At 42.6% G+C, this 14,266-nt stretch overlaps 1 protein-coding gene across 5 annotated transcripts in view; it reads left to right on the top strand.

Moving 5' to 3' along the window:
- The window catches only part of LOC137346968 (UPF0500 protein C1orf216 homolog), a 129,736-nt gene extending 123,162 nt beyond the window's left edge, over positions 1-6,574 (top strand). For all 5 annotated transcript variants that reach the window (XM_068010932.1, XM_068010931.1, XM_068010929.1 and 2 more), the window contains exon 3: positions 3,895-6,574. In XM_068010932.1, coding sequence (XP_067867033.1) covers positions 3,903-4,724 — 822 coding nt within the window. In that variant the 5' untranslated portion in view covers positions 3,895-3,902 and the 3' untranslated portion in view covers positions 4,725-6,574. The remainder of the gene's footprint in view (positions 1-3,894) is intronic.
- Positions 6,575-14,266: the final 7,692 nt, after the last annotated feature.

The raw sequence follows: 14,266 nt of genomic DNA, 5'->3' as shown, positions 1-14,266 counted from the left end.
CTGTCATCCAGTGGCGGGGAGGCCGCCATGGAGCCTCGCCGCCATTGGGAGGATCGGGCTGGGCCCTCATGGGGTCGAGGTCTGTGGCGGGCCTCATCCTGAGCCATCTTCAGGTCCCCCCCCCCCCCTCCACCACGGAACCCGACGCCTGGGGGAGAACAAAACCCAACCAATTGTCTCCTATTGCCTTGGAAGAAGGGAATGTATCATTACTTTGTACAGAAGCTAAACTACAATTGAAAGAAAAGAAAGAACTTTCATTTATAAAGTGCCTTTCAAAACCTCAGGATGTCTGATGTTGCTTCAAAGCCAATGAAATACTTTCAAAGTGCAGTTACCATTATAATGTAAGGAAAACACAGCAGCCAGTTTTCACACAGCATAGTCCTGCCAACAGTAAATAAGAAAAATGACCTGGAAATATGTTTATTGTGAAGTTTAAGAGGTTATCGTGTTGGCCAGGACACCTAGAAAACGCCCCTGCTTTCCTCAGACAATTGCCTTGGGATGCTTTGTTCATCTGAGAGAACAGGCAAGGTCTCAGCTTAACGTTTCATCCTAAATGGATTCTAGATTACAATGACCCACAGAAGAGATCACAGCAAGCTACTTGTATGAGAAAACTGAATCAGCCCACGAAGGTGTTAATATACTCTCTTCTGAAAGCTGCCATTTTACATCTACTCAGAGTAATAGTTCCTTTGGACAAATCAGCCACACAGTTGCAGTCTTTCAAGATATGAATTTATATGTAGAATATGTGAGCCACATGTGCCCGTGGAGTTTATACCCAGAACTGAAGACTCGCAGCCAGAACTGGGATAGTTATCTTGTGGCACATCTTTAATGTAAAGCCATTTCTTTTGAAGTATCCAAGCAAACAAAAAGTGGACAGTCTTTGCACGAGGCAGGTAATGGTTGGTAGCTGTTGCTTTCTTTTTCAGAATATACTGCTGGGTTATGACACCTTTTTCAGAAATTACATTTTAAATTGACAACATACTACATTCACTAACTTTTTAAGCATCTTGCCCCCAGCATCCAAATAGCTTTATCTAAACGTTTCCTTCTCTCACAGTCTGTCTTCCATTTTTGATCCTAGCTATTTGTAATCATATAAACCAAAAGACAAAAGTTCCTGTTCTTGCCCCAGATAACCTGACTGGAGCACAGGTGGTGCTAGCAAACTCACTCTTAAAGGAGAGACATGAAAATAAGGAAATTATACTCCAGTTAGTCTAAAGGAGTAATGTGGAGATCCTCCAGTATTTGATGATGGAATTGACATTCATTTAAGGTTTTGAAGCCTGCCTTCTTTTCCTTTCTCCTGAGATAACCAAATTAGTGGCTGAGGTCATGAAGAGAATATATATGGATTTTCTAAGGTTATTTGATAAAGGTCTGTATCGAAGAGATTAAGGTGCATGTAACAAATTACAAATGAACTGGCTGGATTGAACTTTGGCCTGGCAATAGACAGACGGTGCTTCGAGCACTGATTCTGGAGTTTTGTAACCATCTTCTTTGTTTCCCTTACTGATTATCCTACTAACAATAAGTTGGAGGGCAATAATAACACAAATTTGCTGATGACATCAAACTGCAGCTTGGTGACCAGTGCAGGTAATATTAATGACATTCAACAAGATCAAGACAAATTGAATTGGCAGGTTTAAGAATAGTAAATGGAATGTATTGTAGATAATGCCAATTTCAGCAAGTTTGAAACCTACATAGTGGATGGGCATTGTTGGCAGGGTAGGAACATTTGGATGTAATTAGTGATCATTCACAGTAATGATGAACAGTCATTGTGAGGCTGTTGAAGATAATCCAGTACTGGGATGAGTTTTGAGCACATATAAGCTGAAAGATCAAGAGAAGTTTTTTAATCCGGAACAATTCTGTGCCAAGACCATATTTGGACTATTATATGCAATTTCAAGACTGCCTACGAAAGTAGGACATTAGTAGGAAAGTAGGAATGTCAGAAGGACATTAATGTATTTGGTGAAAGCTGAAAGAATAGATTAATTACTTTTTACTGTTCGAAGAAGTTTCTCCTGATCTCTGGCCTTACTTAAGGCTTAAAGATTTTGTCTGTGTTCTCTAGGCCTTGTGATCACAATTCAAATTGATAGATGCAAGAATAGACATCCAGGCTTTCTTAGCTCATCCCTCCAAAAAGACCTTTCAGTTCCTTCTCTCCTCCCTCCAACCCGCTCACCATCTGAATCCAAAGACCTACCTGGAAGTCTGTTCTATGTGTTGACCATTATTTGTGTAAAGAACAAATATCTAACATCAATCCTAAATTTGCATTCTACTAGTTTGAACCTTTGTCCTACTATCAGTTTGGTTTCAAGTAGTGTTTTGGATCTACCTTTTTCTATACTATTTGCAACTTAACATATCAGTTTAAGATCACTTCCCAGTCACCATCTTTCATGGCTGCAAAGCCTAAATTTCTCCCGTCTTTCTTAAAACCTTGATCCACTGACACTTCAGATCAGTTACATGACTCTTCTGAACAGCCTCCAGGGCATGAATTTGGGTTTCCATAATTGGAAACAGCGTGGTTTGACCAGAATATTATACAATTTCAGTATGAATTTCTTCTGACTTTTACTGTATTGTTTTGGTCATAGATCAGCATTCTATTTGTGTTGATGCTCGTTGACCAACGATGATTTGACATTGAATGTTGAGATGTCTAAAACTTCATGCAACTTCACCCTTTGCAATTTCAACACTCTCCATGCAGTATTTGTTTTTTTTCCTGATGTGTAGTACTTTAAACTTATGTATATTAAATTGCAATTGGCATTATTCCACCCAGTTCAAGAAAGCAGCTCACCACCAACTTCTCCAGGGCAATTAGGGAGGGGCAATAAATGCTGGCCTAGCCAGTGATGCCCACATCCCATGAATGAATTTTAAAAAAACACTTACATATTTGCTTGGCTCATTTTGTAGTTCCTGAGCTATCTCCTTAGATGAATATTGGCTGTGAATTTGACCAATGTGCTTTGATCTGAATCCAACTTGTTGAGGTAAGTAGCCAAAACAGTGGAGTCAAAGAAAGTCATGCTCAAACTGAATAGTGCTCTAGTCAGGCCACAATGTGTCCAGTAAGGGTCTCAACATTGAACCTTGGTGCACTCCCTTGCCCACCCCTTCCCCACCTTCCTGTAACATATACCTGCTGCTTCCTGTCCCTTTTCCTATCCGTTCCCAAAACATACTCTAAATTTCAATAGCTTTGAGCTGAAATAGTCTTTTGTGCTGAATTTTTTTCAAATATCTTTTGAGAATCAAGATAACATCACAGGGCTTCCTACAGTCTGCTTCAATGCCAAAAATTGTTGCTGTCCTCCTAACATACATTGGTACACTACTCAACATCACAAACCAAAAAATAAAGGCTCTTTGCTGCAGTAGGCCACACTGAATTATACCGTGCCTGGGAACTGCAGAGTTTATTTTGCCTCTGCATTTTTGGATTGGAACATTAATTTGTTCCCAAGCATGTGGTCTAAATAGAATATGTCATGGACAGCAATGAGCTCTGATAACTATCAGCACCTATTAAGCTGACCTAACTTGTGAGTGAAAATATGACATCTTAAACACCATGATTTCCTACATTGAAACAGTGACTGCACTCCATAGGTACTTCATTGGTTGTAAAGTGCTTTGGGACCTCTCAAAAGACCATATATTACACTACATAAATGCAAGTCTTTTCTTTCATTATGTCCTCTTTTTGTTAACAGTCTTAACATTTCAAAGGTGTGCTATGTTATAAAATGTTAACATAGATTGTAGTAAGTTTATGAAATATGTTTCTAGTAATTTTTTTCTGCAATTACCCTTTTTTTAACTTTTCTAAAGCAATCAGAATGTTTGCAGTTGAGCAGTTGAAGCCCCATGAAATTTCTTCAAACCCTCTGTTTTGCAATGGGACATGTGACCCTCAAATCAGAAATCAAACCATTGGTACTACAGAAGTCAAACAGGACAAGAATTTTAACATTATGGGAGAGTTGTATGACAAGAATGAAAACTATGGTCAGCTTCACTTGGATGGGACAACTTTCAGAAACAGTCTGAGCCTGCATGGTGAACCAGATTTACAAGTGGAGAAAGAGACAGGCAATTGTTTCCTTGTGAAAGGATCTCCAACTTTGGAATCGGGCAGAATCAGACCACTATCTGTAGAGAATGTCCGAATCCCACCAGAAGGAGCTGAGATGAGCCACAACAGCAAGCCTGGCACAGTTAAGGAATGTGAAGAAGTTGCTGTTTCTCCTTCAGATGACAATGGCTATTCCAGCAGCTGCCTGAGTATTGAAAGCCCAGACAGCATCGAAGGAAGCATCTGGGAGGCAACTGGAACTATAAGCAGCAATAATCTTGATCTGTGGCAGCGAGCTGCAGGAATCGAGATTGAAAACATTCCAGGGACTCCACCAGCTGCAGACTCCTTACTGCCTTCAATACTTGATGCAGTCCAGAGTCTTCAGGAGAAGCAAAGATTCAAAGAGCAAGAGAAGGAAAAGCACCAAACCCAGGTGATCATGTACCGGCGATTGGCCTTGCTGCGTTGGATCCGAAATCTCCAGCAGAAAGTGATGGACCATCAAAGCCGGCTGCAAGAGAGCTATGATACCATCTTGAACAACCGCAAAGTGCTGCTCAAATTCATCAAGCAAGGCGTCTAGCAATAACGCAAGACAACCAATGTGTCAAAACACAAATTTTTGGGAAAGCCAAAAATTTGGAAAGGAGCAAATCAAATTTATAAGTATATCAGAAAATACCATTACCACCTTCACTGTAGCTACACCGAATGTTGATCAGATTTAATAGCATGTCAGACTGTGATGGTTGTGTGCTTCAAGGCACAGGTATTGATTCATTTTAAATACCCACTTTTCAAAGATAGAAACTGTAAGCAAGTTTAATGTTTTTTTTTGGATGGGAAGGAGTGGATTTTTTTTTCTTTGACACTTTTTAAACTGCCAGCCCCTGTTTTTGAGCATGGAATTAAACAAAGGAAATTACTTTAGGACAGTTGTGAAAGGGTTAATTTTATAACTTTCCAGACCAGTCAAACAGTAAATGTTATGGTCACCACTTGATCTGTACTGAAACCTGCGATTAACACCAAGAAAATCCTGATTTTTTTTTCCTGTATGATCTGGGAAGACTATCTCCAGTTAAGAAGGTTATATTAGAATATCATACTACAGCGTTAAAAAGTTGCTACATTGTATTAAGTAGTACATTATTTTTATCATTTTACATCTTAAACCAAATCTACAGGTGTTGGTGTCCTTTTTTTAAATGTGACAGAATACTTTTAACAACTTCAAACGGTTTAAAAAAACAAATTATGGTGATAATACTTTGCAGAATTGCTGATAAGGAACTTTTATAAAATTTGTAACTGCTCTGATAGAAAACTGGAGAATCGTACAAGGAGTCAAGGATGTTGGCTGGTGACTGATGACGGCATGTGAGACACTGCTGCGGATGTTGACATCAGCCAGTTTCTGTTGTCTTTATTAACCAGAATCTTTTGGGTTTAGATACAATTCACATTTACCGAACCATATGTACGCTCAATATCTTTTGTGTTTGTAGCATATAGACACTTCATTAGTGAAACGTTACTTGGTGAATTTTTAAAAATAAAGACAATGCCATTAAATGAAATTAGAGAAATGTACTGATGCATGAAATGTTCCTTTATTCATATTCTTTGCTGAAGCAGAGACAAATTAAAATCTTATTTTTGTCATTTTGATGTAATACCTTTTACTGGAGTTCTTTAGCATTTATCGTCATTGCAAACAAATTGCTTTGGATGTGTTCAAATTATTGTACCCGGGTTTCTATGAAAAACTGTGTTCACTGTAACAGATTCAATTTTTAACAAAATTATTAACACTATATGGAATAAATAACATAGGAAGGATTATCTCATGAGGTCAATGTGCATTGGGGATATTTGTAAACTGCACACCAGAAAATGCATTGGCTGGCTCATTACACAGGACAGCTAAACTGAACAATACATTAGTGTTGATCGTTATAGGAGCGCTTTGTGTGCTGAAACTGCACCACACATGATGATCTACTGGTTGAATATTGCATTGCTGAGATTGTATAAAGCTGCTTCTGTACTGAACAGTATTGCACTAAGGAGTAAATGGGGTACTCTGGCCCTCTGCAGTCTTGGAACATGATGAGCTTTCTCTTTTTGGCTTGTTTAAAACATTTATACAAGTCTTAAAGACATGATTGCTCTATTGTGAAATAGCTAACACCATGTTTAAAATCAGTTTGAGATTTAAAAATTAAGTATTCTGTCTGTACTGCAGACTTGCTTTGATCTGAGACTTTTGTTAAACATTTGCAGAAATGTAATTGAATTTTTTTTCCTTTATACTATCAAGATTTGTGTGATTACTAGAAATTTTTGATCAATTAGCAATGTAATAAAAAGCAAACTTCCATTTTTATGTACTCATCACATATATATCTGTGTGTGTGTTTTAAGATCCATTCCCTCACACTCATCAAAAAAATTCAATGCTGAGCTCCAGCATATGTGAAGTTTTGCTCAAAATTCGTCCAAGAATTTCAAATAAATTAGTTATTTATTAACATTGGTCTCCTGTTTTTTTTAATGAAACTAGAAAGGACCTGTTGATCTCTGAGAAACCTTTAACATATGTGGGTGAGATGTCGTAAAATTAGGGGGAATTTTATGCTCTTCTCCGCACTGGGTTTGTAGACAGGGAGGGCATATATTCGGGAGGGATGGTGGCAGGGGGGGGGACCCTGTCACTTTCCTGCCTCGACCCAAATTAAGTCCAGGGCAGGAGGGCCTGTGAACGGCCTTCCTGCCCCATTGCCAACTGAGGCCCTTAAGTGGGAAATTAATTCCCCATTAAAAACCTCACCCAGCTACTGCTGGAGTTAGCCCAGTGGGACGGGAGTGCCTATTGCCACATGTGGAGCATGTCAAGCAAACCCATGCAGGTTGCTTTCCAGCTCCAGGTGCGGGAGTGGGGGGTAGTCCTCGTTCAAAGGCACTTTGTGGCCGCCAGCCCCTGCCCTTGCTGCCGACCCCACTACCCCACAAAACCCTTCCTGCTGACACTTGCCTGTGGCTGGGGACCAGGGCCTTGGTTGAGTGCTCCATCTGCAGCAGCCACTGCCTCTGTGGTGGCGCTGTTCACTTAAAGAGCTGCCGGCCTCTAATTGGTCAGCAGCTCTCAGCAGGTAGGTCTTCCGCCACCGGGGTCCTTCATTCTGGGGAAGGCCCACCACTGTCTACTAAGTGCCGAGTTAGCACTTGAGCCGGCAGGCCTTCCCCAGAGGAGGCAACACGTGGCTCTTGCCGGAGATCGAGACTCTGTCAGGCAGATAAAATCCCAGCCATTGTAGTTCAATTGCCCAAGTTATTTTAGTAAGTTTGATACATCATGAACCTTAAACATTGAAAGAGAAGTCTTGGATCCACAACATCTTTTGGAAATATTAAGCAATTATGACAAGTAATATTTCTGCTGTGTTTGTGTCACACTGGATATATTTAAAACTGTTACAAACTAATCTGTAAAATAATTTGAAAAAAATGAAACTGTTCTTTTATCAGAGAAAATGTTGCTTGTAAAATTAGTCTTAAATGTGGGTGGTTGCCAAAAGGAAAAGGACTGAGTTCACAGTTAAGGAGGAAGCTATTAATGATGTACCAATTTTTAATATTTAATATGCCCCTTCTGTTTTATATCACCCATCCTTACCATGAGCTTTCATGCTGCACCCTTCAATGTTGGACAGGATAACCAACAGAATCAATGCACAATCATCACCGTCCATCCACACATCAATTAAAGGTGCACCTCTGTAGGTTTGGCCTGGCCTTGGCAACTATTTCTCTCTCCTTCAAAGCTAATTTGTCCATTCATTGGGAAGCAGTCCAGACAAAAGGCTTGTCCAGTAAGGGTTTCCAAATAATAAATAATTGTCAAAGTTTGTATTTGACCTCAGTCTCTCTGTTTGATAATGCAGCATGCTAGAACTGCCAGGCTGTCTTGCTATTGGTTGCTATTTATTCATTTGTTAAAACTGATGGCTATCTTACTACCCCCAGTTACAGCTATTTTACTGGTGAGAGGTTTAAAATACAGCTAATTTGGTCAGTGCCCTAACCCAGCTGTTGACACAAATTTTTTATTTTTTTTATTTAGAGATACAGCTCTGAAACAGGCCCTTCGGCCCACCGAGTCTGTGCCGACCATCAACCACCCAGTTATGCTAATCCTACACTAATCCCATATTCTTACTACGTCCCCACCTGTCCCTATATTCCCCTACCTATACTAGGGGTAATTTATAATGGCCAATTTACCTATCAACCTGCAAGTCTTTGGCTCTGTGGGAGGAAACCGGAGCACCCGACAAAAACCCATGCAGACACAGGGAGAACTTGCAAACTGCACACAGGCAGTACCCAGAATTGAACCCGGGTTGCTGGAGCTGTGAGGCTGCAGTGCTAACCACTGCGCCACTGTGCCACCCATACTACAGCTAATGACTTTTTTCAAAAGCTGGCCTCTGAAATTACCTGTTCAAACCTGTCGATGGTGGAATCTATTTAATATTAACTTTTCTAAGTTTGAATTGTTTCAAAAGGACTGATCTATTACATTACAACAACTTGGTCAAATTTATTCAGCAAATTATAAAAACTATTACGTGAACTATATGATATTGGTTTTAATTTTCCAAAATTCCCTAGATTCAGGGAAGGTTCCATTTGATTGGACAATAGCGAATGTAACTCCTTTATTCAAAAAGGGACGGAGACAGAAAGCAGGAAACTACAGGCCAGTTAGCTTAACATCTGTCATAGGGAAAATGTTAGAAGCTATTATTAAGACAAAAGAGAAGGGCACTTAGAAAAATTAAAGGTAATCAGGCAGAGTCAACATGGTGTTGTGAAAGTGAAATCACGTTTCCCTTGGAACTCTCTTCCTCAAAAAGTAGTGGAAGCAGAGTCTTTGAATATTTTTAAGGCAGAGGCAGATAGATTCTGATAAGCAAGGGGGTGAAAGATTATTGGGTGTAGGCGGGAATGTGGAGTTGAGGTTACAATCAGATAAGCTATGATCTTGTTGAATGGCGGAGCAGGGTGGAGGGGCCGAGTGGCCTACTCCTGCTCCTAATTCGTATGTTCGTACAAATTTTCCTAGAAAAGGAGTTAAATGCTAGGCATTCGGATAAAGGTACTTTATATGTGCTTTGCATGTTATCATTTACCTGTAAATACCAGAATTACTGGTTTAGAGGTACTGAATGCAAACAGCATTCAGTGTCAGAATACCAATCTATGTCATAAAACTTTCAGCTGTCTAGGCCCGAAGTTCTGGAATTCCCTCCTTAAACTTCTCCACCTCTCTTTTTCACTTTCGTCCTTTGAGTCTCTCCTTAACATAAGCAATAGGAGAAAGAGTAGGCCATTCAGTATGATCATGGCTGATCATCGACATCAACTTCACCTTCCCACCCTATCCCCTATATTCCTTTAGTATCCAAAAATCAATCTCTCTGTCTCTTCCTCTGGAATATGACTGTGTCCACCACTCTCTGGGGAAGAGAATTCTAAAGCTCCATAATCCTTTCGAGTGAAGAAATTTCTCTGCATCTCAGTCCTAAATGGCTGACCCCTTATTCTGAGACTGTGACCCCTAGTTCTAACATCCCAGTCAGGAGAAACATCCTTCCAGCATCTACCCTATCAAGCCCCTTAAGAACAAAGAACAGTACAGCACAGGAACAGGCCATTCGGCCCTCCAAGCCTGTGCCGATCTTGATGCCTGCTGAAACTAACACCTTCTGCACTTCCGGGGCCCATATCCCTCTATTCCCTTCCTATTCATATATTTGTCAAGATGTCTCTTAAACGTCGCTATCGTATCTGCTTCCACCACCTCCCCTGGCAGCAAGTTCCAGACACTCACCACCCTCTGTGTAAAAAGCTTGCCTCGCACATCCCCTCTAAACTTTGCCCCTCGCACCTTAAACCTATGTCCCCTAGTAACTGACTCTTCCACCCTGGGAAAAAGCTTCTGACTATCCACTCTGTCCATGCCACTCATAACTTTGTAAACCTCTATCATGTCGCCCCTCCACCTCCGTCATTCCAGTGAAAACAATCCGAGTTTATCCAGCCTCTCCTCATAGCTAATGCCCTCCAGACCAGGCAACATCCTGGTAAACCTCCTCTGTACCCTCTCCAAAGCCTCCACGTCGTTCTGGTAGTGTGGCGACCAGAATTGCACGCAATATTCTAAGTGTGGCCTAACTAAGGTTCTGTACAGCTGCAACATGACTTGCCAATTTTTATACTCTATACCCCGACCGATGAAGGCAAGCATGCCGAATGGTTTCTTGACTACCTTATCCACCTGCGTTGCCACTTTCAGTGACCTGTGGACCTGTACGCCCAGATCTCTCTGCCTGTCAATACTCCTAAGGGTTCTGCCATTTACTGTATACCTCCCACCTGCATTAGACCTTCCAAAATGCATTACCTCACATTTGTCCGGATTAAACTCCCTCTGCCATTTCTCCGCCCAAGTCTCCAACCGATCTATATCCTGCTGTATCCTCTAACAATCCTCATCATTATCCGCAACTCCACCAACCTTTGTGTCGTCCGCAAACTTACTAATCAGACCAGCTACATCCTCCATTCAGAAAAACACCCATCCACTGTTAACTTCTGTGACCGAGCCAGTTCTGTATCCATCTTGCCAGCTCACCTCTGATCCCATGTGACTTCACCTTTTGCACCAGTCTGCCATGCGGGACCTTGTCAAAGGCTTTACTAAAGTCCATATAGACAACATCCACTGCCCTTCCCTCATCAATCATCTTCGTCACTTCCTCAAAAAACTCAAGCAAATTAGTAAGACACGACCTCCCCTTCACAAAACTATGCTGTCTCTCGCTAATCAGTTCGTTTGTTTCCAAATGGGAGTAAATCCTGTCCCGAAGAATCCTCTCTAATAGTTTCCCTACCACTGACGTAAGGCTCACCGGCCTATAATTTCCTTAAGAATTTTATGTTTCAATAAGATCACTTATCATTCCTCTAAATTCGATGGAATGTAGGCCTACTCAATCTCTCCTCACAGGACAATTCCCTCACGCTAGGAATCAGTCTCATGAACCTTCATTGCAATTCCTGTGAGGCAAGTATATCTTTCCCTAGGTAAGGAGACTAAAACTGCAACAGGTACTCCAGCTATGGTCTCACCAAGGCCCTATACAATTGGCAGCAAAACATCTTCACTTTTTATCCTCCAATTCCTTTGTAATATATGCTAACATAACATTTGCTTTCTTAATTGCTTACTGTAACTGTTAACTTTCTGTAATTTGTGTACAAGGAGATTCAGATCCCTCTGAATACCACATTTCCCAGTCTCTCATAATTAACAAAATATTCTGCTTTCCTATTTTTCCTTCCAAAGTGGATAACTTCACACTTCCCCACATTATAGTCCATCTGCTATGTTCTTGCCCACTCACTTAACCTGCCTGTATCCCTTTGCAGCTTTTGTTTCCTCCTGACAGTTTACTTTCCCACCTAATGTTGTATCATTAGCAAACTTGGATATGTTGCACTCTGTCCCCTCATTTAATTCATTACTGTATCTTTGATTTTAGTAACCGGTCCTTATATCTTTGATTTTTTTCTGCCAGCCCTCCTGTGAAATGGCTTGGGAGGTTCTTACTATTGTAAGGTTTGATATAAACGCAAGTTGTTATTGAAGAAATGTAAGCATAGGTTAAACAATTCAGATTATTATGGAGGGGAAGGTCATTGAGAAGTTTTTTTGAATGGAGGTGAGCTTCTGCTTCTGCTGCCTCTTTGATACCAACCATATTGCCCAGATTTAGTATACGTGAAGTTCAGAATTGCAAGGTGGAGTTTCCTGATGACATTGGGCTGAATTTTACCAGCCCCCACGATGTTGGGGGTCATGGCAGGGGGAGCATGGAAAATACTTCCAGGAGAGGCTCGCCATGCTTCCTGACGCCGAGAAGGCTTCGCCTCATTTTACTGGCAGCGGCGGAACCTCGGAGCAGCTCCCCGCCACTCGAAAGTGGCACCGGCATCCAATTTAAATATTCAAAGCCCTACTTACCTTGCCTCATTATGCATCCCGCTGCCACTATCTTCTCCATGCAGCATCTTCCAGAATGGGCGTCTCTCACATTTCGTCTTGTTCACGACTTATAAAAGTTGGCAGGACAGCCGTTGCGGTCATCGGAGCCTTTGCAGGTAACGGGTCTTGCAAGACAGGTCTCAACTCTGCAAGCATTTTCACGGAGGTGGTGGGGGGGGGGGGGGGGATAGTAGTACTGGGACCACAACTCTGCAGGCATCAAGAGAAGTAGGAGGGGATGGTATTACTGTGGGCACAATGCTGCAGACGTGTAGGGAGGTACTGTGTACCCACCGTCCGTAAAGGTTGTCCATTCTGCGCCATTGATTGTGTGAGTCCAGTCACCCTGTGTATGGGGAGAGGGCCAGACACAGTAGGCATGTAAAGGTTATCTGGCTGGTGGGCCAAACGATGCAGCTGTTACAATCTGGATGTGGTCATGTGGGAGCTAAGACGGGAAATACCATGCCACGCCACATAGTTCCTGCATGAAAGCACCTGTTGTATGAGCCAACATCAATCTCTGGCCTGTCAGGTAACCTCGAGGAAGTGAAGGAACTGAGTGTAATTGCAATTTGGAGATGGGGATGGTACACCCTATATTCATCTGCTTGTCGTGAGGATCCATATGCGGTGCAGGCAAAACCAGCAGGCAACTGCAACCCACGTAGAAGCTCCCAGTCGTGAGCAGCAGCAACCCCCAAGGACAGCTCACCACTATAGAACACCGTGCATCTACATGTCCCGCATGATACAACTGCAGATGTCAGAGCACCAGTGTCAGAGGTGACTACGGATGTTGAGAGAGGCGGTGACACATCTCTGTGCCCTGCTCAATGATGACCTGCAGCCGATGGGTTTCGATGGACATCTTATGCCTATGGCCCTCAAAGTGATAGCAGCTCTTAACTTCTATGCCTCTGCATCATTTCAGGGGCCCACTGGACACCTTTGTGGTGTCACACAGTCAGCAGTGCACCGCTACATCAGGGAGGTCACCGATGCCCTGTACTGGAGGGCCGGTGACTATGTCCGCTTCACGATGGACCCTGAGAGCCAGGCCCAGAGGGCCATTGATTTTGGCTCCATCACGGGATTCCCATAGGTGCAAGGGGTCATAGATTGCACCCACGTGGGCCATCAAGGCTCCCGCCAGGCGACCAACTGAATATGCCAACCGTAAGGGATTCTATTCTGTTAACGTACAGCTAGTATGTGATCACTGGAAGTGCTTCATGCAGATCTGTTCTCACTTTCCAGGCAGCTGCCATGACTTTTTCATCCTGCGCCAGTCCCAGCTGCCGTTGCTGTCACTGAACTGACTCAAATGGAGGGGTGGCTTCTTGGAGACAAGGGATACCTCTTGCAGACATGGCTCCTGACACCAGTGAGACACCCCAGCACTGCTGCAGAGGAGAGATATAACGCCAGCCACGGAGCTCCAGGAGCCACCATTGAGCAGGCAATCAGCATGCTGAAAATACGATTCCACTGCCTGGATAGATTGGGTGGTGCCCTGCAGTACGAGCCGGAAAGGGTAGCTCGTATTGTTGCTATTTGCTGTGCTCTGCCCAACTATGCATTCAATAGTGGGAAGGCCTCGCAGGATGAGGAGAGACATGAGCACGACTCCTCCTCGAACAATGAGGATGCTGAGGGCTTACAGCAGTAAAGGCACATGGGAGGACAGAAAGAATCCAGGCACCACATTCAGGTCGAGCAGCGAGCTAGGGATGCACGGCAGCGCCTCATTGATCAAAAGTTCTCCACGTCATAAAAACCACCATGTGTTCTGCAAACCACACAGCACCCTCGTTCACCTGTTGTACAGCAGTCCGCATCTGCAACATCTTTGTCTCAACCATTACAGGCAGCAGCAGACTGAGCCATTGTCCATGTTACTGCATCCGTGGAAATGCACATGAGTGATACTGGCATGGCAATGATGTCATTCCATACATAGGCAGTTATGAAAGGCCAATGATGTAAAGGGATGAGACGAGTGGTAC

The sequence above is a fragment of the Heterodontus francisci genome, chromosome 31 (assembly GCF_036365525.1).
Source record: "Heterodontus francisci isolate sHetFra1 chromosome 31, sHetFra1.hap1, whole genome shotgun sequence".
Taxonomy (NCBI): domain Eukaryota; kingdom Metazoa; phylum Chordata; class Chondrichthyes; order Heterodontiformes; family Heterodontidae; genus Heterodontus; species Heterodontus francisci.
The sequence above is the reverse complement of the archived record's forward strand: the minus strand, read 5'-3'. Positions and strand labels throughout refer to the sequence as shown.